Source organism: Cetorhinus maximus, chromosome 1 (genome assembly GCF_964194155.1).
Source record: "Cetorhinus maximus chromosome 1, sCetMax3.hap1.1, whole genome shotgun sequence".
Classification (NCBI taxonomy): domain Eukaryota; kingdom Metazoa; phylum Chordata; class Chondrichthyes; order Lamniformes; family Cetorhinidae; genus Cetorhinus; species Cetorhinus maximus.
Window position 1 is genome coordinate 138,332,373 of NC_135879.1, and position 24,920 is coordinate 138,357,292.

At 45.0% G+C, this 24,920-nt stretch overlaps 1 protein-coding gene across 1 annotated transcript in view; it reads right to left on the bottom strand.

Annotated features, from left to right (window-relative positions):
* Nucleotides 1-24,920, bottom strand: part of LOC144683797 (gamma-aminobutyric acid receptor subunit alpha-2-like) — a 412,721-nt gene that overhangs the window by 62,959 nt on the left and 324,842 nt on the right. The window contains exon 8 of the mRNA XM_078547208.1: nucleotides 12,925-13,077. Within this exon, the coding sequence (XP_078403334.1) occupies nucleotides 12,925-13,077 (153 nt within the window). The remainder of the gene's footprint in view (nucleotides 1-12,924; nucleotides 13,078-24,920) is intronic.

Consider the following 24,920-nt stretch of genomic DNA (forward strand, 5'->3'; position numbering starts at 1 on the left):
ACATAGCGGCCCTCCAGCATTGGTTCATGGGCACAACTCCAGCTCTTCAGCCACGCTGCGCAGAATACCACTGCTCCAAAGGGTTACCTTTGGCCCAATGGCCCGCAGCACAGGGTGACTGAGCTTCCATTGTCTCTTCAACTCTCCATGGCTTCTCCTGAGCCCTCACGATCTGGAGCCTGACAACAGCGGCACTTTTGTTGGCTGGAGCTTCTTCTTTGGCTTCCCAACACACCCAGTATTGTGGGCTCACTGCCCTGGTGGTTCCTACCAGTCGTCTCTTCCTAAAGGCTCCTCCCCCTGTGGTCTCTCTCCCTGGGTCTTCCCTCTCTGAGACCACTTCCTGGGTTCTCTCCCTGGGTTCTCTCTCTCTCTCTCTCTCTCTCCTGGGACTCATCTGGTTATGTTGCCGAACCTGGGTCTTGTAATCATTGTTTTCATGCAATGCAGGTTTACTCCTCATGTCCTGGATAGCCTAGCCCTTTAACTGAAAATGACAAAACCAGAATTGTGCATGCGCAGCTTGCCACCCTGCCACATGCCTCACATGCCTGGAATTCTTGGGCCTACCAGGAAATGAAATCCTTGGCTGGAACGAGTTAAGCCCACATTTCAATAGGCCCTTTCTTACATTTATGACCTTGTGACAGACAGGCAGTGGCTTGAGAAGGCCATTCAAGGAGCTTACTGTGAAGCTGATCAGTGTACCTGGGTTGCTTTTGGATGTTGTGCTCAACTCTGGCCAAAGAAATCTGTTTTGCTACATATATTTTTTTCATTTTTCCCACTTTTATTCGCTTAATTTTCCCTTTTTGAACAGATTTTCAAGTAAAGCTGGACCTCACCCTTTACTATAAGGGATAGAATTTCGCTGCAATGCTGCAGTGACTGGTCTCCCAATCACACTGATAACAACTTCAGGAAAAATAGTGGAGTTCATCTCAAGAATGAGTGGGCTGATGTCACAGGGCATTGTAATATGTTATTCCATGTCTACAACTGTAAGCTCCATGGAACATAAGATACTCTGATCAAATAAGTCGACACATGCTTTGAGCATGGCTGTGCAGACTCTAGTTGAGAGCATGTCTTCCACCTTAAGTAGGATGATAGATATTCTAGCCCTATCCTTAGTGTGCCATACTGTTCTGCACCAAGGTGCCTTCGGGCACAGTGGTAATGGTAAAATGCTGCTAGGCCATGAGAGAGATGATGGTGAAAGATGGCATGGAAGTAGGGACTCCACTCAAATTGCTTCTACTTCTCACCCATTGCCCACACCCAACCTCAGTCAACAGCTCACACGCTGCCTTGTCTGTCGATAGCTGAGGCTGTTCCCATGCAGGTGCAGGTGGAGCAGTCTTTGGCGGGGCTCTCGTGGGTTCCAAAACCCAGAAACCATCAGCCAAGCGCATCTCAGCAGTCAAAGCAGGTATGTGAGCAGCCTGTCTTTACCGCTGCTTCAGCAACAGAGGCTGCATGAGGAAAGGCACATGAGTATATAATAAAATGTTAAATTTCTGTCCTTTAGTTAGATCACATAAATTTTATTCTTTTGCATCACTTTCACATCTTGCTAATTGGTTACTGGGTGACAAGTCACCTTTTAAGCTGTTTGTTGATGAATGGGAAGGCATAAATTGGTGTGGACCAATGGTTGGAGGGTGTGGGGGGGTGGTGCGGATATGCAAAAGGTTATTCACTGGAATGCCTTGTATTAGTGGCATTAGCAGGGAGGTGGGAAGAATGACTGTTGCATGTGCTTGCGGCATAAGTTCTCTGATGCAGCCTAATTGAATTGTGCATTAATACTGGCAAACCAGCAGCAATTTCAGCAACTGCTCTCAGCGCCTTCCTCTTTATCTTCCTCCTTAGGATTGTCTGAGCAGGATCTGCATTCTACATCTTATTCCACTTGTAGGTCCAAACCTCACTTTTGCACAATGTTTTGCAGAATTCACATCACAATCATTTTGGAAAGCCTGGCTGGTGCATACTGAAGATCCATCTAGGCAACTTATGCACATCTTTCAGCATGTCGATGGCTTGTTCGTTCATGCATCTGGTGGTCATATGGCATTCATTGTAGCACCGTTGGCTTCATTAGTAGGCTTGCTAATAACGTTATCAACCAAGTTTTCAGTGAGTATCTATTATCTCCTAAAAGCCACCCCATAAGTCTGCGTGCAAGTCCAAAGGCATCAGGGAGCTTGGACTGTCACAAGATGAAAACATCACAGCAGTTCCCCAGAAACCTGGCACGCAGTTGCAGAATTGTCTTTTTGTGCTTGCAGCTGCACATTGATGGATTGAAAGCCCTTGCAATGTTGATACCCTGATAGTTCTGGGAGTGCCCAGATTGTCACTTGTGTGCAGTTGATGACACCCTGCACCTGTGGGAAGTCAGCCAGAACAAAAACCTGAGCATTCACTCATTCTGGCTAGCATCATTGCAGGTGATGTTCACATAATTGCCAATCCTGGCAAATGAGCCATCAGTTACCTGCCTTATGCATTTGTGGGCATCCAACTGGGACATACTGGTTATGTCACCAGCAGAGCTCTGGAGACAAAAAAAAGCTAAGCATGGTGGCCACTTTGACAACCAGTAGTACCACATCACCAACAGGCTGTTTATCTTCTTCTAGCAGGCTGAAAATGTCTGCCACCTCCTGAAGCACTGATCTGAGCCTCCTAAGACAATGCTGTTCCAACATGTCAAGGGAATTCAGTCTCTGCCTGTACACACCTCCCCTTAAAGTCCGATGGCTATTGCTGAATCTCTCACCATCAACATTCTGGGATTACCATTAACCAGAAAATTAACTGGACCAGCCATATCAATACTCTGGCTACAACAGCAAATCAGGGGCTGGGAATTCTGTGACAACTAACTCACTACCATCTACAAGGCACATGCCAGGAATGTGATGGAATACTCTCCACTTGCCTGGACCACAGCTCCCACAACACTTAAAAAACCCAATATCACCCAGGATAAAGCACTCACTTCATTGACACCCCTCCACCACTTTAAACATTCACTTCCTCCGCCACTGGTGCACAGTAACAGCATTGTGTATCTACATCTACCATCTAGAAGGACAAAGGCAGGAGTGACATGAAGAACACAATGGCCTCCAAGTCACATGCCGTTCTGTCTCAGAAATATATCATTGTTCTTTCATCATCGCTAGGTTAAAATCTTGGAACTCTTAACCTAACAGCAAAGTGGGAGTACTTGATTCACAAAGACAACAACGGTTCAGTAGGGCCGTTTACCATTAACTTCTGAAGGGCAATTAGTCAGCAATGCCCATATCTCAAGAATGAATAGGTAAAAAAAAATCCACTAAGAACACTGCTGAGAGTACTGAGTATTTATGTAGTATTTCCATGAGCTTTATTTGGCTGCCTCAAGAGTTATTATGTTCTCACTTCCTTTTACTGGCAAGCTTCAAGAAGCATGGAAAATCTGCTGGATGCACCATTAAATTTAAAAGTTAGTTGAAATATTGCTCTAATTGAGCGATGAGCAGAAGTTAATAGGCAACCTGCCTCTCCCAGAGGAGGTGCACACAAGCAATCTATTGCATTGCAGTTAAACATGTAAGTTGGCCAGTTGAAGTTGGCTTCCAGACAAGCTGAAATTTCTAATGATTTAACACCTCACCCTAACTGAACTCATATGCTCCTCCAGGTTAACATTTTCCTCTATGCCCCTCTGCCCCCATGGCCCTTCATGCTCCCTATGCCAAGCTGTGGCACTTCCATGGCCATTGCCTGAGAGTCCAGACAAAGTCTCCACAAAGAAAAAGGGTGGGGGGTATTGCCAAATCTAGAACCCCCTGGTCACAAAAGACTTAATACTGTAGAAAGCCTGGGGTAGTATAGAAAGTACAGGGGCAAAGTAAAACTGGAAATTAGGAAAACAAAGAGAGGATATGAAAAAACATTGGCAGGTAAAATCAAAGAAAATTCTAAGATGTTTTACCAATACATTAAGAGCAAGAGAATAACTAAGGAAAGGGTAGGGCCTATCGGAGATGTACATGGTAACTTGTGGGTTGATGTAGAAGATATGGGCAGGATTCTTAATGAGTACTTTGTCTCTGTCTTCACTATGGAGAGGGATGATGCAGACATCCTAGTTAAAGAGGAGGAGTGTGAAATGTTAAATACAACAAACATAGTGAGAGAGGAAGTACTTACGTCCTTGAAGGTGGATAAATCAGCAAGGCCAGATGGATTATATCCCAGGTTGTTGAAGGAAGCCAGGGAGGAAATAGCGGCAGCTCTAAGGATCATTTTCCAACCTTTACTAGATATAGGCAAGGTCCCAAAAGATTGGAAGTCTGCGAATGTTGTACCATTATTTAAAAAGGGTGTGAGGGATAGGCCAGAAAATTATAGGCTGTTCAGTCTGACTTTGGTGGTGGGTAAATTATTGGAAACAATTCTGAGAGCCAGGATAAACTGTCACTTAGAAAGGCAGGGATTGATCAGGGATAATCAGCATAGTTTTGTTAAGGGAAGATTATGTCTCACTAACTTAATAGAATTCTTTGAGGAAGTAACAAGGAGGGTTGATGGGGGCGATGCAGGGGATGTTGACTACATGGATTTAAGTAAGGCATTTAACAATATGGCAGACTGGCCAGGAAAGTGAAACCTCATGGGTACAGGGGAAGATGGCAGGTTGGATCCAAAATTGCTCAGAGTCAGGAAGCAAAGAATAATGGTCACTGGATGTCTTTGTGAATGGAAAATGGTTTCCAGTGGCATTTCACAGGGCTCCGTGTTGGGGCCCTTGCTGTTTGTTGTACATATTAATGATTTAGACTTAAATGTGGGTGGCATGATTGGGAAATTTGCAGATAATACAAAAATTGGCCGTGGAGTGATAGTGAAGAGGATAGCTGTCGACTCCAAAATGATATCAATGGTTTGATTGAGTGGGTGGAGAGGTGACAAATGAAAGTCAATCCGGAAAAGTGTGAGGTAATGCATTTAGGGAGGGCAAACAAAGCAAGGGGATACTCAATGAACAGGAAGTTGTTGAGAGGGGTTGAAGAAGTAAGAGATCTCAGAGTGCATGTCCACAGGACCTTGAAGGTGGCAGGACAGGTGGTCAAGAAAGCATATGATAAGCTTTCTTTAATTGGATGAGGTATTGAATACAAAAGCAGGGATGTAATGATGGAACTGTATAAACTGGTTAGGCCATTGCTGGGATTTTGTGTACAGTTCTGGTCACCACATTACAGGAAGGACATCGTTGTTCTGGAGATTTTGCAGAAAAGATTTACGAGGATGTTGCCAGGGTTTGAAAATTGCAGCAATGAGGATAGTTTGGATAGGCTAGGGTTGCTTTCCTTAGAACAGAGGAGGCTGAGCGGTGACCTAATTGAGGTGTACAGAATTATGAGGGGCCCAGATACCATAGACAGGAATGTTATGGCACCGCCAATGGTAAATGCTGAGTTGTTCAAATCCCAAAGGGAAACTTGAAACAGCTGCCACAACTTGTTTTGTAAGTTGTATAAATTTTGAGGTGGGTGCCTTGAATTCAGTAGTAATAAGACCACCAAGTCTTATAGGTATTTACAAAACTAGGCTAAACGTTTATTAATAAGAGAAATGATTTTGAGCACATACTTATGTCTACAAATTACTACTATAATAACTTCTAAATCCCCTACTTAATCTGACTCCCAGTTACATTTTTGTGAGAAAGACACATAGAGCAGAATTTTGTCCTTGATGGGTGGGTGGGCCTGACCGACTTGGCGGCGGGTGGGGAGCCGATCGCCGCCGCCGAAACGGGCCCTGCCGTCATTTTAAGTGGGCGGGCCGCCCGACAATAAGCGCATAGCGCTTCCTGTGTGGGCGGGGGGGGGGATTCCCCAACTGCCAGAGTGCGTTCTTTCGCGCACGCACGCGAAAGAGCACACATCTCTCTGAGGCAAAGTGCTGCCTCAGCGAGATCGCTGAAAGGCAGTGAAACATTAAAAACAGAAAAATAAAATAATCATTAGCATGTCCCCCTCATGTGAAAATGTCATATGAGATGGGACATGTTAATGAAAAACACAAAAACTTTATTATAATTTTATAATTCCGACATGAAACCTCATCCCGCCACTGGATGAGGTTTGTAAAAAAATCATTTACCCGCCTGCCCATTGGGCCCATGCGCCGACCCGAAGTTCGCATGGGCCCCTCAAAATCCTGGTCGATTGGTGAGTTAATGGCCTTAACAAGGCCTTTAATTAATGGTGGGCGCGTGTCCCGCTGTATAGTGCGCCCGCCAAACTAATTATCGCGATGCCGCGCGCTGGGGTTGGGAAGCTCGCGCGATGTCAGCGCGCAACATTTTAAGCACTGACGGGCAGGCTCCGCCAGCCAGAAGATTCAGCCCATAGATTTCAAAAAACCTAGGCAAAGAAACATGATACCCTGAACCAGTTGAATTCGAAGTGAGTTTTCTTAACTTCAGTTCTTTGTAGACAGCAGTTTGAGGTGTAGATGCTGGAGGCTTTTCACATTTGTTAGATCTTAAAATGCCTACCATTACACACATCCTTCGCTCCTTTATACATATTTTTCCCTTTGAATGCAAATTCCCATTATTTCCCTGTCTTTGGACTTTACATTTCTGATAATAAAAATCTCTCATAGTATTAAGTTTTACCAGTAATCTTTGGGAAAAATAAACATGTTTCTAAACTCCACATGGCTAGATGCCATATTTCACTCCCTCTTTTGAAAACAATCTAGTCTGGTTTATTTAAAAATGCAAATGTTCCCTTGATATCTATGTTTACCTACTTAACATCTCAAACCTAGCTCATCTTCTACCACATCAAAGCCTTCAGACCAGCTACCTTTAATCCAATTAGATCACACACGCGCGCACACACACACACACACACACACACACACAACTATTTTACAATAAATTCCAATAACGTTATGAGAATTATTATATCTTCCTGACAGGAAAGACTAGTTTCCCCTAGCTAAGGGATCAATTACCAGGGCGCATAGATTTAAGGTGATCGGTAGAAGGATTAGAGGGGACATGAGGAGAAGCTTTTTCACCCAGGGGGTGGTGGACATCTGGAATTCACTGCCTAATGGTGGGCTGAATGGCCTCTTTCTGCACCGCAACTTTTCCATGGTTCTATGGTACATACATTATTCTTGTTGAAACAGCTGCACCACAGGGGAAACATTGTTTAAGTGAAAGCTCTGGATCTCTGGATCTCTGATCTCTGCAGTCAATTTCACAATGTTTATTTACACAAGGTTCAAAGGTTTCAAGGGCTTGTAGTTTCTGTTACTAGTACTTTAAAGGGTCTGAATGATTGACACTTTTATTGCCTTATAGTGAAATGAATTATTTTCAACATGGTGGAAAGTAATGAAGGAATGACTTTTTAAAGCTTTTTGTAACACACCCTACTATCACGATAGGGTCCATTAGTTCTATATAGTGTCATGGGTCAACGGACATATAAGCGCCATAGCTTGGCCTAGAGGGCATGAGGGGCAATGGCGGTGAGCAGAGGAGCATAGCTTGGCATAGGGGGCATGAGGAGGACCTTTTGAACTTTTAAAAGGGCCCTTCTTGCAGACTGAGGTTCATGACTTCTCTGAGGAGTGGTGAACTGTGACTCTTTCAAAACCTGGCCCGACTCCATGAAAATTACAGAGGAGTAGGACATGCCAATCTCTGCAATGGAGTTGGTCAGGTTGGGGCTGCCAGGTGCGGACTTTTTACAGGAATTGGCCCGTACCCTTTAAAGACACTCTGGAAAATCAGACAGCCCAGGAAAGGAGTAATGAATCCCAGAATTGGGACCCGCTTGCCATTTTTAAAGGGCTCCCGAGTCATCTTGACTTAGTGAAAATTCAGCACACTTTGGTTAAGGTCTTTAAAGGGAGTTTGAAGATGTTTCAATTTGCCAGCATTTAATGAGTACCGTAAGTTGTGCAAATGGTGGCTAAAGTGTCAGCCTTGGCTCATTCTCACCTCTGAGTCAGAAGGTTGTGGGTTCAAAGCCCAGTCCAAAGATATTAGTATAAAAACAAAAAACTGTGGATGCTGGAAATCCAAAACAAAAACAGAAATACCTGGAAAAACTCAGCAGGTCTGGCAGCGTTGGCGGAGAAGAACAAAGTTGACGTTTCGAGTCCTCATGACCCTTCAACAGAACTAAGTATAAATAGGAGAGGGGTGAAATATAAACTGGTTTAAGGTTGGGGGGGGCAGTGGTTGTAGGGACAAGCAAGCAGTGATAGGAGCAGATAACCAAAAGATGTCACAGACAAAAGAACAAAGAGGTGTTGAAGGTGGTGATATTATCTAAAAGAATGTGCTAATTAAGAATGGATAGCAGGACACGCACGCTACAGATAGCTCTAGTGGGGGTGGGGTGAAATAAGACTAAAAGGGCATAAAAGGTATAGATTTAAAAATAATGGAAATAGGTGGGAAAAGAAAAATCTATATAAATTATTGGAAAAACAAAAAGGAGGGGGAAGAAACAGAAAGGGGGTGGGGATGGAGGAGACAGTTCAAGATCTAAAGTTGTTGAACTCAATATTCAGTCCGGAAGGCTGTAAAGTGCCTAGTCGGAAGATGAGGTGCTGTTCCTTCAGTTTGTGTTAAGCTTCACTGGAACAATTCAGCAAGCCAAGGACAGACATGTGGGCAAGAAAGCAGGGTGGAGTGTTAAAATGGCAAGTGACAGGGAGGTCTGGGTCATTCTTGCGGACAGACCAAAGGTGTTCTGCAAAGCGGTCGCTCAGTCTGCGTTTGGTCTCTCCAGTGTAGAGGAAACCGCATTGGGAGCAACAAATGCAGTAGACTAAGTTGGGGGAAATGCAAGTGAAATGCTGCTTCACTTGAAAGGAGTGTTTGGGCCCTTGGACGGTGTGGAGAGAGGAAGTGAAGGGGCAGGTGTTGCATCTTCTGCGTGGGCATGGGGAGGTGCCGTAGGTGGGTGTTGTGGAGTAGGGGGTGATGGAGGAGTGGACCAAGGTGTCATGGAGGGAACGATTCCTACGGAATGCCACCGGGGGGGCGGGTGAAGTGAAGATGTGTTTGGTGGTGGCATCATGCTGGAGTTGGCGGAAATGGCGGAGGATGATCCTTTGATTGCGGAGGCTGGTGGGGTGATAAGTGAGTACAAGGGGGACCCTATCATGTTTCTGGGAGGGAGGAGAAGGCGTGAGGGCGGATGCGCGGGAGATGGGCCGGACACGGTTGAGGGCCCTGTCAACTACCGTGGGTGGAAAACCTTGGTTAAGGAAGAAGGAGGAAATGTCAGAGGAACTGTTTTTGAAGGTAGCATCATCAGAACAGATGCAACGGAGGCGAAGGAACTGAGAGAATGGGATGGAGTCCTTACAGGAAGCGGGGTGTGAGGAGCTGTAGTCAAGGTAGCTGTGGGAGTCGGTAGGCTTGTAATGGATATTGGTGGACAGTTTATCACCAGAAATTGAGACAGAGAGGTCAAGGAAGGGAAGGGAAGTGTCAGAGATGGACCATGTGAAAATGATGGAGGGGTGGAGATTGGAAGCAAAATTAATAAATTTTTCCAGGTCCTGACGAGAGCATGAAGCAGCACCGAAGTAATCATCGATGTACCGGAGAAAGAGTTGTGGGAGGGGGCCGGAGTAGGACTGGAACAAGGAATGTTCCACATACCCCATAAAGAGACAGGCATAGCTGGGGCCCATGCGGGTACCCATAGCCACACCTTTTATTTGGAGGAAGTGAGAGGAGTTAAAGGAGAAATTGTTCAGTGTGAGAACAAGTTCAGCCAGACGGAGGAGAGTAGTGGTGGATGGGGATTGTTCGGACCTCTGTTCGAGGAAGAAGCTGAGAGCCCTCAGACCATCCTGGTGGGGGATGGAGGCGGTTGGGGCCAGGGAACTGGAAATTGTTGATGTGACTTAAGGTGTCAGAGGAATCACGGATGTAGGTGGGAAGGGACTGGACAAGGGGAGAGAGAAGGGAGTCAAGATAACGAGAGATATTAGTGCAATCCTAGGCAGATACTTAATGATAAAGGAGTGTTGAACTGTAAAAGGTGCCACCTTTCAGTTGTGACATTAAACTGAAGCCCCATCTGCCCTCTCCGCTGGATGTAAATGATTCCATGTGTTATGATCCCAACTGACGTCACTACTGACAAGTCAGATCCCAGGGTGGAACCTGGCTTAATAGCTTCTCATTTTTATTTTTTGTTTAGAAACATGGAGAGTGGCTACTGAACAGAGTCACAGGAGTAAGCTGATGAACTTTTAACAAAAGGCAAAAACATTTATTAAACAAGAAAAGATGAACTATATTACAATACACCTTCACTCACAAATATACTTTTACAGATATATACAGGATAACACAAATTACAAAAGCTATCTTATACTCTAATATTCTCAGTAAGTATACAGTCCATGTCAACCAATAGGCAATCTGTGGTCAGGCGCAGTGCACTCTGAAACCAAGTGACTGATGCCACTTCAAACAGATGTTATAGATCCCACATCAGCTGCCCCCAGATGCATGTCACACCATGAGCCAACCGGTCTCACTGAACTCAGTCTTCCACATGAGGGCTTACAATCTCCACTCTTGAAGAACCTGCTTTGGAATCTTCTCCCAAACGACGCTTTCTCTCAGATGCCCTCCACAAGGGTTCACCTCCAGGGTTTTGAACTCTCCTTCCGATGTTCCTCTCTCCTGGATCACCACGTGCATTCAGGCTTTGCCTTCCGTGCACTCTCGCTCAGATATTCAGCTGTGCCAACAGAACACCACTGTTTCATATGCCCTTAGTAAGGAGTCACCAACGTTTGGCTGTCTCCTTGCATCTTCTGGCCTCTTGCAAGCCTATTTTGCTTTAAGTCTGCGTCCTGCAGCTTTCTCCCTTTAAGCTTCTAGCCTTCCTCTGCTTCTTACTCTTCACTTGCTGAGACCTTTTCCAGATTCCTGTTCTTCCTATGACTCAAAGATCTTCTTTCCATTCCCTGGTTTTGGCTTCTTCTTTAGTTTTGGACTTGCTACCTGTCCCACTCCTATGCTGCTTCTCCTGGCAATTCCTTTCAACTGAACTGAAACTACTTTACAGTTTTTCTCTGTCACTGTGGGTCCCTCTCTCTGGACCCCCATTACTAGGCAACAGCACAGTTGTTTTTCTACCTTGTGTTTGTTTCAACTTCCCTTCAAGAATCATAGAACCTCATTAGAATGCAGGTATACCAACAAGCCCACAGACTTGCAGGCATTGGTTTAAAATCGGTTAAAATCAGTTTAAAATTCAAGGTCCCCCCTTAACACCAATACAGAAACACAAATTAAACTTAAACTTCAAACTAAACCTAACACCCACAAATACAAATATAACTTACTTAAATGATCTCTATTCCTAACACATGGCATTCGAAGAAAAGAGGTGTTCTCCTGGTGTGCTGCCCAACATTTATCCCTCAATCAAATTCACTACAACAGATGACCTGGTCACTTGTACAACTGTATGACTTTGTAGATATAGCTCTTTTCTCTGCTAGCTACACACAATAGATTATGTGATACTGATATACTCTCCATAACATGATCTGTGAAAAATATAAACATTTTTGGACATCTAAATAAAATTCCATTCGTTCCTTTCTCAGTAATTTGCTTTATTTCACGTTTGCATTGACTATCCCCAAATATCCACAGCAGTCATCCATCTTGTGTTTCTACTTGAATTCTTATAACATGCAAGAACTGGGGCTTTTTCCCTGTTCATAAAACTATGACGCACAATAATTTCATAATCCATAGTTATATTATTAAACTTTTCATCTTTTATATTAGGTAAGAAGCGCAAGATAGAGAGGTTAAGAGATGAGGTATTTGAGCCAAATATTGCTTTAGACAGGACACTGACGATGGTGACTAGGTTAGTGCTCTTTTAGCTGTTCAGGAGTATTAGTATAGTGTCATGATTGGTTGATTTCATTCATTCCATTTTACAAATTTGTATTTAATAGCATTGGCTTAATCGTGCTCATCTGCATTTATATTGAGAGAAGGGTAGCTAAAATCTACATAAGATCTAACCCTTTTTCAAAAAATGCTGCTTATAACTTAGTTTAAAGATGAACAGGCTTAAACTATTTGGAAGCCTTCCATCACTCAATTCTACTCAGGTAATGCATTTATTTGTTTGAAAAATGTGAAATCCTATCATTTTAAACTGACTCATAACAAGATCATAATCAGCTACCAACACGCTGGATATGTGAAAATTCAGTTTTGGAATGAATGAACGTGCAAGATTCCTGGAGTTTAATGTTATCCCATATTTTCCAATAAGCTTGGACAATGCAATTTCATCCACAGCAAAGATGTACCAAACTTATTCAAGTTGGGTAATCTCCCAGATCAATATTATTACCTTATATTTATCATCTTCAGCAATCCCTTATATTACAAAGCTGCCATTTGCAAAGACTAGCTTGTGATGATCTGAGAATGTGGTGCGCCAGTTCAATGTGATCATAATGTGCAAGCATTAGATTTTCTGTTGACTGTAAATTGAGTGTTACATTTTAGTGGTCATTTACCTATTCTCCTGTACCATATATCGAAAAATATAAATGCTGTAATAAATGTGCCCGCCATTAATAAACAAATCTTTATCAAACACATACTAATATTATGAACATAATTGTGTAAAACCAATGCCTGCTTGACCTTTCTATCTCAAGGCTTAAAAATGAAAGGTCATGAGTAATTATATCCCATTGAAAATGTTAGAAAGTATTTATTTTAGTTAGTTCAATGTTATCACTGGAGTTGTTGAAGACATCTGTACGTTAGCTTCTAAATATCCCACTGGCTATGTTAAATCTACTTACCAAAGACGGTCCTTGCAGGGACTGATTCTCTGTTCAACCAAAATGACACTTGTGAAAGAATGACAGTCATGATACACGGCAGGTAGGTCTGGATCACAAAATACCCAATTTTTCTCTTCAGGTGGAAGTATGTTGTCATAACCTTGTATTCACCTGAAATGAAACATCAATAAAGAACGGTTTTGCAGTGAAAAAAATAAATTGATTCTGAACATCAAGGTATTGTTCCACATGAACTTTATGCACAAATTATGAACCTAAACTAACTACTTTAGTTAACTTAAACCAACTAATGGGAGAATATCAGCGTTAATACTATTCCCTGTAGTTATATTTGCTCTGTTTTGCCATGCTATAGAAAGGTTAAGGAGATTCAAACTGCAATAAACATATTAAATTCTGATATTAGGTAAGAAGCACCACACGAGTTCTATAAACACAAAATTATTTTAAGTGGATCTTGTTTACAGAAGTGAAATCTAAATATTTTCAAAGTTAAATGATTAAATGAGTCAAATTAAAAAACTTCAAAATGGATAATGGGGCATTTCAAAGATCTTTCTAAATAATCTAGGATACATGGGCCAGAATTTTCCTGTTGGCGTGCAGGGGTGGGCCCACACACTTTCGTGTAAAATTACGCACGGTGACATCGGATGAGCATCCCAATGTCACCACGCGCCATCGCGATATTTCGTTTGGCGGGCGCGCATTGATCTCCGATGCGTGCTCGCCATTAATTAACGGGCCACTTAAGACCCTTGAATCGCCAATTGACAGCGATTTTTTGGCACACGTGCAATCTTTGGGTCGGCGCAAGGGCCCAACGGGCAGGTGGGTAGGACACATTTGTATTAACCCCATCCACCAGCAGGACAAGAGGGCTCACTGGGGTCGCGAGTGTGCTTTGTCAAATATTGTTTTTTCAAAGTTATTGATGCTTGCCTGTGTGATCTGCAATACTTCAAAACGCATACCAACTGCTTGGTCTGGACTCACAGACTTCAGATCAGCACTCTGCAGTGAGGAATCTTTTTTGGGCCTGCAGGTTTCAGGAAGCCTTCCTGGGAGCTGAATTCTCCGCTGGAGGCACCTCCTTTGAGGAGGAAGGGAGGGCTAGAAGGGGAAGGGGGCCAAGGATGCACATTCAGCCTCCAGGGGAGCCACCTTTGGGAGGACAGGCGCAGGCACAAGGAACGTAGGGCCATGAGGTAGTCCAAGTCGGAAGGGGCCGCAGAGGATGCCACTATCCTGCTGCCAGAGTTTACAGGGGGTGAAGCAGCTACCTCAATATGTCTGAGGTGCAGTGACAAAGGAGGCTTCGTCTCTCGGGGGAGACAGTCAACTACATCTGTCAGATGATTGGGCCTGAGATCTCCGCTAACTGTGTGGGTGGACACCCCATGCCAGTGGCTCTAAAGGTCGCAGTTGCCCTGAACGTCTATGCCTCTGGCTCCTTCCAGGGCTCGGTGGGTGATCTTTGCGGTGTCTCCCAATCAGCTGTCCACACTTGTGTCAAGCAGGTCACAGACACTCTGTTCAGGCGTGCATTGACATTCACCCACTACTGTTGGGACAAGGCAAGCCAGACACAGCGAGCCAGAGGCTTCACGGTGATTGCTGGCTTCCCCCACATCCAATCGACTGCACACATGTGGCCATCAAGGCACCAGCAGGTGAGCCCGGTGCCTTCATCAACAGGAAGGGCTTCCACTCCATGAACGTGCAGATAGTGTGTGATCACAGGATGCTGATTCTACAAGTCTGTGCAAGGTACCCAGGCAGCTCCCAGGATGCCTACATCCTCAGACACTCCCAGGTGCTGGAGCTCGGGCAGCCATTCACTCACTGCAGGCCAGGACCTCCAGATTCCCTGAAAGAAAATGTGGAGGAGGAAGAGGGCGCAACTTCTGGCCCCATGGTTTAGCGATGCCTCCCTGGAGATTCTCCTCCAGGCGGCTGAGAATAAGTGGGAAGCACTCTTTCTGAGGGATAAGAGTAGGAGGCCCTCACACCAGCCTGGGAGGAGGTCGCCAGGGCGGGAAGCGCTCTTGGGGTCCAAAGAGGACTGCCATCCATGTGACAAACGGATAAATGATCTCATACGCTCTGCTAGGGTAAGTCAAACTTCTACTCACTACAAACTCACACTGTCAAAAATACATCAGGCAGTCAAGGGGTTAGAGACTATAGGGATGTTACATACTGTCAGCAGATGAGATAACAGCTTTGTTATTTTCATTGTTTCACAGGACATGGACCTCGCTGGCTTGAGCAGCATTTTGTTGCCCATCCCTAATTGCCCTTGAGAAGATGGTAGTGAGCCGGATTCTTGAACTGCTCCAGTACACCTGGTGTACGTACACCCACAGTTCTGTTAGGGAGGGAGCTCCAGGGTTTTGACCCAGCGACAGTGAAGGAACAACAATGTCATTCTAAACCACGATGGTGTGTGGCTTGGAGGGAACTTACAGGCGGTGGTCTTCGCATGTGCCTACTGCCCTTGTCCTTCCAGGTGGTAGATGTCCCGTGTTGTCAAGAGAGCCTTGGTGAGTTCCTGCAGTACCATCATGTAGATGGTGCACACTGCTGCCACTATGTGTTGGTGGTGGAGGGAGTGAATGTTTAAGGTGGTGGATCGGGTGCCGATCAAGTGGGCTGCTTTGCCCTGGATGGTGTCAGACTTCTTGAGTGTTGTTAGAGCTGCACTCATCCAGGCAAGTGGAGAGTATTCCATCACACTCCTGACTTGTGCCTTGTATAAGGTGGACAGGCGTTGGAGAGTCAGGTGAGTTACTCACCACAGAATTTCCAGCCCCTGACCTGTACTTGTAGCCACAGAATTTATATATATATATTTTTTTTTTATTCATTCATGGGATGTGGGCATCGCTGTCTAGACCAGCATCTATTGCCCATCCCTAATTGCCCTTGAGATGATGGTGGTAAGCTGCCTTCTTGAATTACTGCAGTCCATGTGGTGTAGGAACACCCACAGTGCTGTTAGGGAGTTCCAGGATTTTGACCCAGACACAGTGAAGGAATAGCAAAATAGTTCCAAGTCAGGATGGTGAGCGACTTGGAGGAGAGCTTCCAGGTGGTGGTGTCCCCATGTGTTTCCTGCCCTTGTCCTTCTGGATAGTAGCAGTTATGGGTGTGGAAGGTGCTGTCTAAGGAGCCTTGATGAATTCCTGCAGTGCATCTTGTAGATAGAACATGGTCCTGCCACAGTGCATCTGAGGTGGAGGGAGTGAATATTTGTGGATGTGGTGCCAATCAAGCGTGTTGCTTTGTTCTGGACAGTGTCAAGCTTCATGAGTGTTGCTGGAGCTACACTCATCCAGGTAAGTGGACAGTGTTCCATCACACTCCTGACTTGTGCCTTGTAGATGATGGACAGGTTTTGGCTGTTCCAATTCAGGGTCTGGTCAATGCTAACCACTGGATGTTGATGGTGGGGGATTTGATGATGGTGATGCCAATGAATGTCCAAGGGAAATGATTGGGTTCTCTCTTGTTGGAGATGCTTATTGCCTGGCACTTGTGTGTTGTGAATGTTGCTTGCCACTTATCAGCCCAAGCCTGAATGTTGTGCAAGTGTTGCTGCATATGAATACAGACTGCTTCAGTATCTGAGTTGTCACGAGTCCTACTGAACATTGTGCATTCATCAGCAACCATCCCCAGTTCTGACCTCCTGCTGGAAGGAAGGTCATTGATGAAGCAACGAAAGATGATTGGGCCTAGGACACTACCCTGAGGAGCTCCTGCAGTGATATCTTGGGACTGGGATGATTGACCTCCAACAACTACAACCATCTTCCTTAGCCCTAGGTTTGACTCCAACCAGCGGCCAATTTTCCCCCTGACTCTAGTTTTTCCAGGGTTCCTTTTTGCCACACGCAGTCAAATGTTGCCTTGATTACAAGGGCAGTTGCTCTCACCTCACCTCTTGAGATCAGCTCTTTTGTCCACATCTGGACTAAGGCTGTAACAAGGTCAGGAGCTGAGTGACCCTAGCGGAACCCAAACTGAGCATCAGTGAACAGGTTATTGCTGAGTAAGTGCCACTTGATAAAACTGTTGATGACTCCTTCCATCACTTTACCGATGATTGAGAGTAGACTGATGGGACGGTAATTGGCCGGGTCGGATTTGTCCTGATTTTTGTGGACAAATCCGACAGCTACTTCAACAGCAATCTAAGTTCCTGCACAAAAGGCGTCTTAATCCCTTAATAGGGAGGGCTCAGCACACACAGCAGGCATGCAAGCTTCTGAACTGTTCTTTCATCCGTAGTGCTCATAATCAGAAGGGTGAGAAACAAGACGTGAGGTGGGACTCCGGAACTGAGGGCCCTTACCCAATTCAAGGAGCAGGCTGCAGAGCTGGGAGGGAAGGACACAGACTATACCTGTGCTGAAGACGTGAGTGGCCTCCCCCAAAAGACCAGTGACAATGTATCCATTATACAGAGACAACATTCCAAAATGACTGAGTTATATGTAATGTTTGAGCCAGCCTAAGCATCACTCATTCTCTCTTTTCTCCATTGTAGGAAGAGGGGAAGGACATCATCCTCCACAATAGAAAGCTCAAGTGCCCAGGCCACTCGGGCAAGGAAGAAGAGGGTCCCGCACCTGTCAGGCTGTCAGTGCATTCACCTGCATCCTCCACCAGCGTAGATACCTGCACCTCGGCGGGTCCTAGATCTAGAATAGGGTTTGGGTTCACAATCTGGTGATCACCTCACAGATACGTGTCTCCAGCAGGCGGAAGCAGTGACAGCCGAGGTCTCTGACACTCAGAGGATTACTGGAGACCAGGCCCTGCAGAGTCCAAGTCCGATGATGAGCCTCTGCAATCGGCACCAGGACAAATGTTGAAGATGGAAAGAGCGGCAGGGGAACATCAGGCAGAGTTGTCATAGGCCATCAATAGACTGGGATGAGGGATTGTGGAATCCATCCATGTTCAGTCTGATGTTGTGGTTCCAGCATGTGAGTGCATCTATGTCTCCATAGAAAGGGCCACCTTGGACACCAGCAATTTCTGCCAGATTTGCACTCAGACCAGCGCTCCATTGCTCTAGCCAAGGAGGAGATCCAGCAGTGGCTAGACGAGAGGGGAAGGGGCACCTGGACCTTCCTCCAGGTGCCCCTTCCCCTCAAGGAGTCAGGGAGAGGGCCTCAGTCATCCAGAGGGAGGAGGAGCACCTGCCAGGCACTCTGGAAGCATCCACCCAGGACATTCCAAGGGTGCCCTGCCGCTCCACCTCCCCTCTGCCACTGACCCCACTGCCTCCAGCAGGTCAGGCTGAGGAGGGAGCACCTGCCCCGAGTAGGAGACCCTTAGCAGGCCAGGGCCCTTCAGGCCTCAAGCCTCCAGAAGATGCCTGCCAAAGTCAGCTCAGACAACACAGCTTAGCAGTCAAGAGGCTGTGTCCACTTCTACTGCGGATGTTGGGACCCAGATGTAGCGGTAGGGTAAGGAAAATTAAAAAGTTTTGAATGCACAATCATGGCATGGGTGTTCACTCATTGTATATACTTTGCACTTTGTAAATGTATTCTGCTCTACTCCTTCTCCAAGTCTCATGAATACAGTGGATAATATGTGTCCATGATGGCTGGCCAAGACACCTGTCATCCTTCAATCTGAGGCGACATCATTTGTGTGCAGGAGAATCGCTCATCAGGCTTGTTGATTATCCTGCTGCTGTCGCCCTTTCCAGGTAAAGGACATCCGGAGGGCCAGAGATGGGTTTTCCTCTCAATCACACATGAATGTGTATGGAGACATTACTCTTTGACCAGGGTGGAGAGAGCACATTCCAGAAGCCTCAGGTGGACACATTTCCACTTGTCTCCACTACCCTCGAAAACTCTATAGAGAGACCATGACCAATCACCCAGGAGGATGGAGGTTTGGAGTCGCAAGTTGGCTATCCTCCACCAACTGTGCCCCTTCTCGCCATCCACCTCCATCTCTCCCTCCCCTCATCCCTGCCTTTGTCTGCAGTCAATGCCAAAAGGCTCAGAATAAATGGCAGCTGCACAGCTTGCTGGGATCTCGATGTTTTGAGACCCATGATTCTGGGACAAACCATGTGGGCTTCACCATGGAGTGAGGATCACAACTGATTACTGTTCTCATACAGTTTCCACATGATTGTTAGGCCGTCCCTTTAATCGGATAATTGTACTGACATTGAGCTCTGCCCACCTGAAAAGACCCCTCTCCCACTTTGATTCCCGCCCCTGGTGGGAGGGGCAAATTCCACCCGTCGATTTAATTTAATTATCAACATTACATCACTAAAATCCCCACTAATGGAAAATTTGCTTTCCCCTCAAATATAATAAAATTAGTCAAACTTACCCCTTAAAGAGCTATCCATAAATGATCTGCTTAATTTAAGTATAATCACTACTGCAAAGCCACAGGTCATAGCTTTGTTCAATGTATTGTGGAACATTGAAAATACCATCAGCACATAAAATAGTTAGTGGTACAGATAGATGTGCAAATAATTGAAAAGTCACCTTATCAGGTTCGATAAAACTCTAGCTCACATTGTGGCTCAGTGTCAAATTTTTTTGATTATGCACCTGTAATGCGCCTTGGTACATTTTGGCATGTCAAAGGCGCAACTCAAGAAAATCACAATCACCAGGGAAGTGGTACTCAGCAAACTGTTGGAACTGCAGGTTGACAAGTCCCAGGTCCTGATGGACTTCATCCTAAGGTCTTAAAAGAAGTGGCTAGTGAGATAGTTGATGCATTGTTCTTAATTTTCCAAAATTCTCTAGATTTGGGGAAGGTTTCATTAGATTGGAAAATAGCAAATATTCAAAAAAGGGAGGGAGGCAGAAGGCAGGAAACTACAGGCAGGCTATCTTAACATCTGTCACAGGGAAAATTCTAGAAGATACTATTAAAGACGTTATAGCAGGGCACTTAAACAAATTCAAAGTAATCTGTCAGAGTCAATATGGTTTTGTGAAAGGGAAATCATGTTTGACCAATTTATTGGAATGCTTTGAAGAAGTAACATAAAGGGGATAAAGGGGAACCGGTGGATGTACTGTACTTGGATTTCCAGAAGGCATTAGAAAAGGTGCCTCATCAAAGGTTATTGTGGAAAATAAAAGTTCATGGTGTAGGGGGGAGCATATTGACATGGATAGAAGAACAGCTAGCTAACAGAAACAAAGAGTAGGTATAAATGGGTCATTTTCTGGTTGGCAAGATGTTACGAGTGGTGTGCCACAGGGATTAGTGCTGAGGCCTCAAAAATAATTTTTTGCAATTTATATAAAAGACTTGGATGAAGGGACCAAAGGTATGGTTGCTAAATTTGCTGATGATGCAAAGATAGGTTGGAAAATAAGTTGTGAAGAGGACATAAGGAGGCTACAAAGGAATATAGATAGGTTAAATGAGCATGTAAAGAACTGGCAAATGGAGTATAGCCTGGGAAAATGTGAAGTTGTCCATTTTGGCAGGAAGAATAAAAAGAACATTATTATCTAAATGGCGAGAGATTGCAGAGCTCTGAGATACAGAGGAATCTGAGTGTCCTAGTGCATGAATCACAAAAGGTTATCATGCAGTAACAGCAAGTAATTAGGAAAGCTAATAGAATATTATCATTTATTGTGAGGGAAATTGAATACAAAAGTAGGGAGGTTATGCTTCAGTTATACAGAACATTGGTGAGACCACACCTGGAGTACTATGCAAGTATTGGTCTCCTTATTTAAGGAAGGATGTAAACATGTTGGAAGCAGTTCAGAGAAGGTTTACTAAAGTTAATACCAGGAATTGGAAGGTTGTCTTATGAGGAAATGTTGGACAGGCTAGGCTTGTATCAGCTGGAGTTTAGAAGAGAAAGAGGTGACTTGATTGAAACATATAAGATCCTGAGGGGTCTTGACAGGGTAGCTGTGGAAAGGATGTTTCCTCTTGTAGGAGAGTCTAGAACTAGGGGTCACTATTTAAAAATAAGGGGTTGCCTATTTCAGACAGAGATGAGGAGAAATTATTTCTCTCAGAGGCTTGTGAGTCTTTGGAACTCTCTCCCTCAAAATATGGTGTAAGCAGAGTCTTTGAATATTTTTAAGGCAGAGGTAGGAACATAGAGGCAGGAGTAGACCATTTAGCCATCGAGTCTGCTCCATCATTCAATACCGTCAAAAAAAGTTATTCTTATCTCAGTCCTAGTTAGATAGATTTTAGGTAAGGAAGGGGCTAAAAGGCTATGGGGTGTAGGTAGGAATGTGGAGTTGAGGTTACAATCAGATCAGCCATGATCCTACTGGATGGCGGAGCAGGCTCGAGGAGCCGAGTGGCCTACTCCTGCTCCTAATTCATATGTTATTATTTAAATGCAAGTTATAGTTGATGACAGGAAGACAAGAGGCTAGCTCCTTCACGTTAGGTAAAAGATCATGACCATAACCACAGATTAATCCAGAGATTCCACTAATCAGTTTTGAAAGCACAAGCTGAAGTAATAATGCATTGAAAAATTAACTCTTTTATTTAAATAAAATCATATCAAGGAATATATACACTGTATATGTATACACAAGACATAAAATGTGTTATTGTAATGTACTGTATAGTAGTTTAATTTCAAACTAGTTCTATTATAGGTTTTGACAAAGATTATGGCCTGGATCATGCAGTTCCAATAGCGGCGTATTCTAAACCCCCTGGTTCCTCATCTTCCCCAATCTCCTTTGCAGCTGACCACAAAATTCAGGCCTGTAAATCATGGATTAAATCCATTTACAAACACCAGGGGGATTGTGTGGGAGTGGGCATGGGCGTGCACATAGCCGATCGCCACTCGCGATCAGCTGCGCGCTGCCATTTTACATGGGCAGGCCAATTAAGGCCCGCCAGCGTGATGCGTACCCAAAGCGAGGTTGCCTGAGTCGGGCCTGTGCTCTTTCGAAAGAGTGCAGAAGTCACCCTGAGGCACAGAGCTCCTTCAGGGAGATTACTTTAAGTACAAAAAATTTTAACAAAGGGAAAAAAAAATTAAGACATGTCCCCTCATGTAAAATTGTCACATGAGCTGGGACATGTCTATTAATTTTATGAAAAATTTTTACAATACTTTAAAAACCTTCATGAAACCTCATTCCGTGCATCGATGAGGTTCCATGAAAAATGCGAAGGCCGCCTGGGTTCTTTGCCTGCCCGCCAACCTTAAGGTTGGATGGGCAGCTTAGTTTATTGATTTAATTGTTAGTTAATTGGCCTTAGTAGGCCTTTGACAGTTCGGTGGGTGCACAGCCGTGTCAGCTGTTTTTCCGAAGATTCTGCCCCAGGGGTGGATTTTTATGCCCCCTGACCCCCCACAGTCCCACCCCCGGGATTCAATGGTTATGACCTTTGAAGTTCTGCTTTTTAAGTTGGCCCCTAACTGCTCATACTCTCTAAACAGAACCTCTTTCCTACTTCTACCTATGTAATTCTACCTACGCGAACCATGGATCCTCCCCTTCCCTCTGCAAGTTCCTCTCCAGCCCAGAGTGGATGTCCCGAACTTTCACACCGGGTAGGCAATACTGCTTTCTGAACTCACGTTCTTGGCAACAGAGAACTGTGTCTATCACCCGACTATACGACTCCTACCACCACTACATTCCTATTACCTCCCCCACTTGAATGGCTGCCTGACCCATGGTGACACGGTAAGTTTGCTCATCCACCCTCCAGTCCCTGCTCTTGTCCATACAGAATGCAAGAGCCTCAAACCTGTTGGGTAATTGCAAAGGCTATGACTCCTCCACTTCTGCCATCTCAATCTGCATACCTGTCTCACTAGCAGTCATATCCTTCTGCCCCTGACCATGGATCAACTCAGACTACCCTATCCTGAGGGGTATGAGCATCTCCTGGAACAAAATATCCAGGTAACTTTCTCCCTCCCTGGTGCATCGTAGTGCCCACAGCTCAGCCTCCAGCTCACTGACTGAGTCGAAGTTTCTCCAGCCACAGACAATTACTGCAGGTGCATTAATATTTCAATAAATGTTCTGCTTATCCCGATTGAAATTCCCTAGTTAAAATAAATAGTAAATACTCACCAGCCAATCTAATAAGCTTTACTCTACTGGAGTGCTGTTCTGGGCTGCATTTGAGTGCTTCAGTTGGGGTTTAGTGAGTGAAGGAGTTTTAAGGGTTAATTTAGTTTAAAGGTTAACTAAAAGTTGCTTTTGGGTTGGGAGAAGTTAAGTATTTATCCAGCTTTAAAACAGGGCTCATTCAGGCTCTGCTTGCAGCTAGCTAATTAGTTAACTGTTTTAAACAGGTTTTCAGAAGCTAGACACAAACAGCATAAAAGCAAGCCATCTACAGCGCTGCTTTTGTCTGCACTGGAGTGCTGCTTTGGGCTGCATTTGAGTTCTTCAGTTGGAGTTTGGTGAGTGAGGGAGTTTGGTGAAGAGGGAAGGAGGGGATCCTTTTGTTTCTACCCTTCCTTAGAAATAAGAGCAGCGGCCTTTGTAAGTAGGACTTGGTGAGTATTTCTACGGTCTTTAATATTCTCTAATCTAGAGAAAGTAAAAGTAAAGGGAGTGATTTAAGGGTAAGTCATGGCAGCTCGGTCACATGGAATGCTTCTCCCGCGTGATGTGGGAAGTCAGGGACACTTCCAGTGTCCATGGTGACCACATGTGCAGAAAGTGTCTCTAGCTGCAACTACTTGAAATCAGCATTTTGGAGCTGGAGCTGCAGCTGGGGTCATCGTGGAACATCCAAAGTGCTGAGATCTTAATGGATAGCATGTTCAGTGAGGTGGTCACAATGCAGGTAAAGGGTACACAGGCAGAAAGGGAATGGGTGGCTGCCAGACAGAGTAAAGGCAGTAGGCAGCTCGTACAGGAGTCCTCTGGGACCATCTCTAACAGATTTTCCATTTTGGATACTGCTGGAGGAGATGGTTTCTCAGAGGAATGCAGAGAGAGCCAAGTCGTGGCCCCACGAGTGACTCAGCTGCACAGGGGAGCAGAAAAAAGAGTGGGAGAGCAAAAGTGATAGGAAATTCTATCATAAGGGGAACAGGTAGATGTTTCTGCGGCCACAGGCATGACACCAGGATGCTATGTTGCCTCCCTGGTGCCAAGGTCAAGGATGTCACAGAGCAGCTGCAGGACATTCTGAAGGGGGAGAGTGAACAACCAGAGGTTATGGTACATATTGATACCAATGACATAGGTAAAAAGAGGGATAAGGTCCTGCAAGCTGAATTTGGGAGCTAGGAAATAAATTAAAAAGCAGGACCTTCAAGGTAGTAATCTCAGGATTACTCCCAGTGCCATGTGCTAGTGTGGTCAGGAATAGGAGAATAGACCGGACGAATGTGTGGCAAGGGAGATGGTGTAGGAGGGAGAGATTTAGATTCCTGAGGCAATGGGACCGATTCTGGGGAATATGGGACCTATACAAGCTGGACAGGTTGCACCCCAGCAGGACCAGGACCAATATCCTCACAGGAGTATTCACTAGTACTGTGGGGGAGGGATTAAACTAGGAAAGATGGTGACTTAGCATTGTTAGTTAAGGACAAAATCAGTACAATAGTGAGAGAGGATATTGGCTCAGAAAATCGAGATGTAGAATCAGCCTGCATAAGAAGTAACAAGGGGCAGAAAACATTAGTGGGAGTTGTCCAGAGGCCTCCAAACAGTAGTGGTAAGGTAGGGGAAAATGTTAAACAGGAAATTAGAGATGCATGTGACAAGGGCGCTGCAGTAATCATGGGTGACTTTAATCTACATATAGACTGGGCAAACCAAATTAGCAATAATACTGTGGCGGATTAGCCCCCGAGGCTGAACTTTATGCTGATCAGGTGGGCGCGTGGCCAACCCAATTGTGCATGAAATTGCGCGACATGACGTCGGGACAATTGCCTGACGTCATCCTATGCTCGGGCGATATTTCGGTTGGCAGGCGTGCGCAAATGTGGGAAGTGC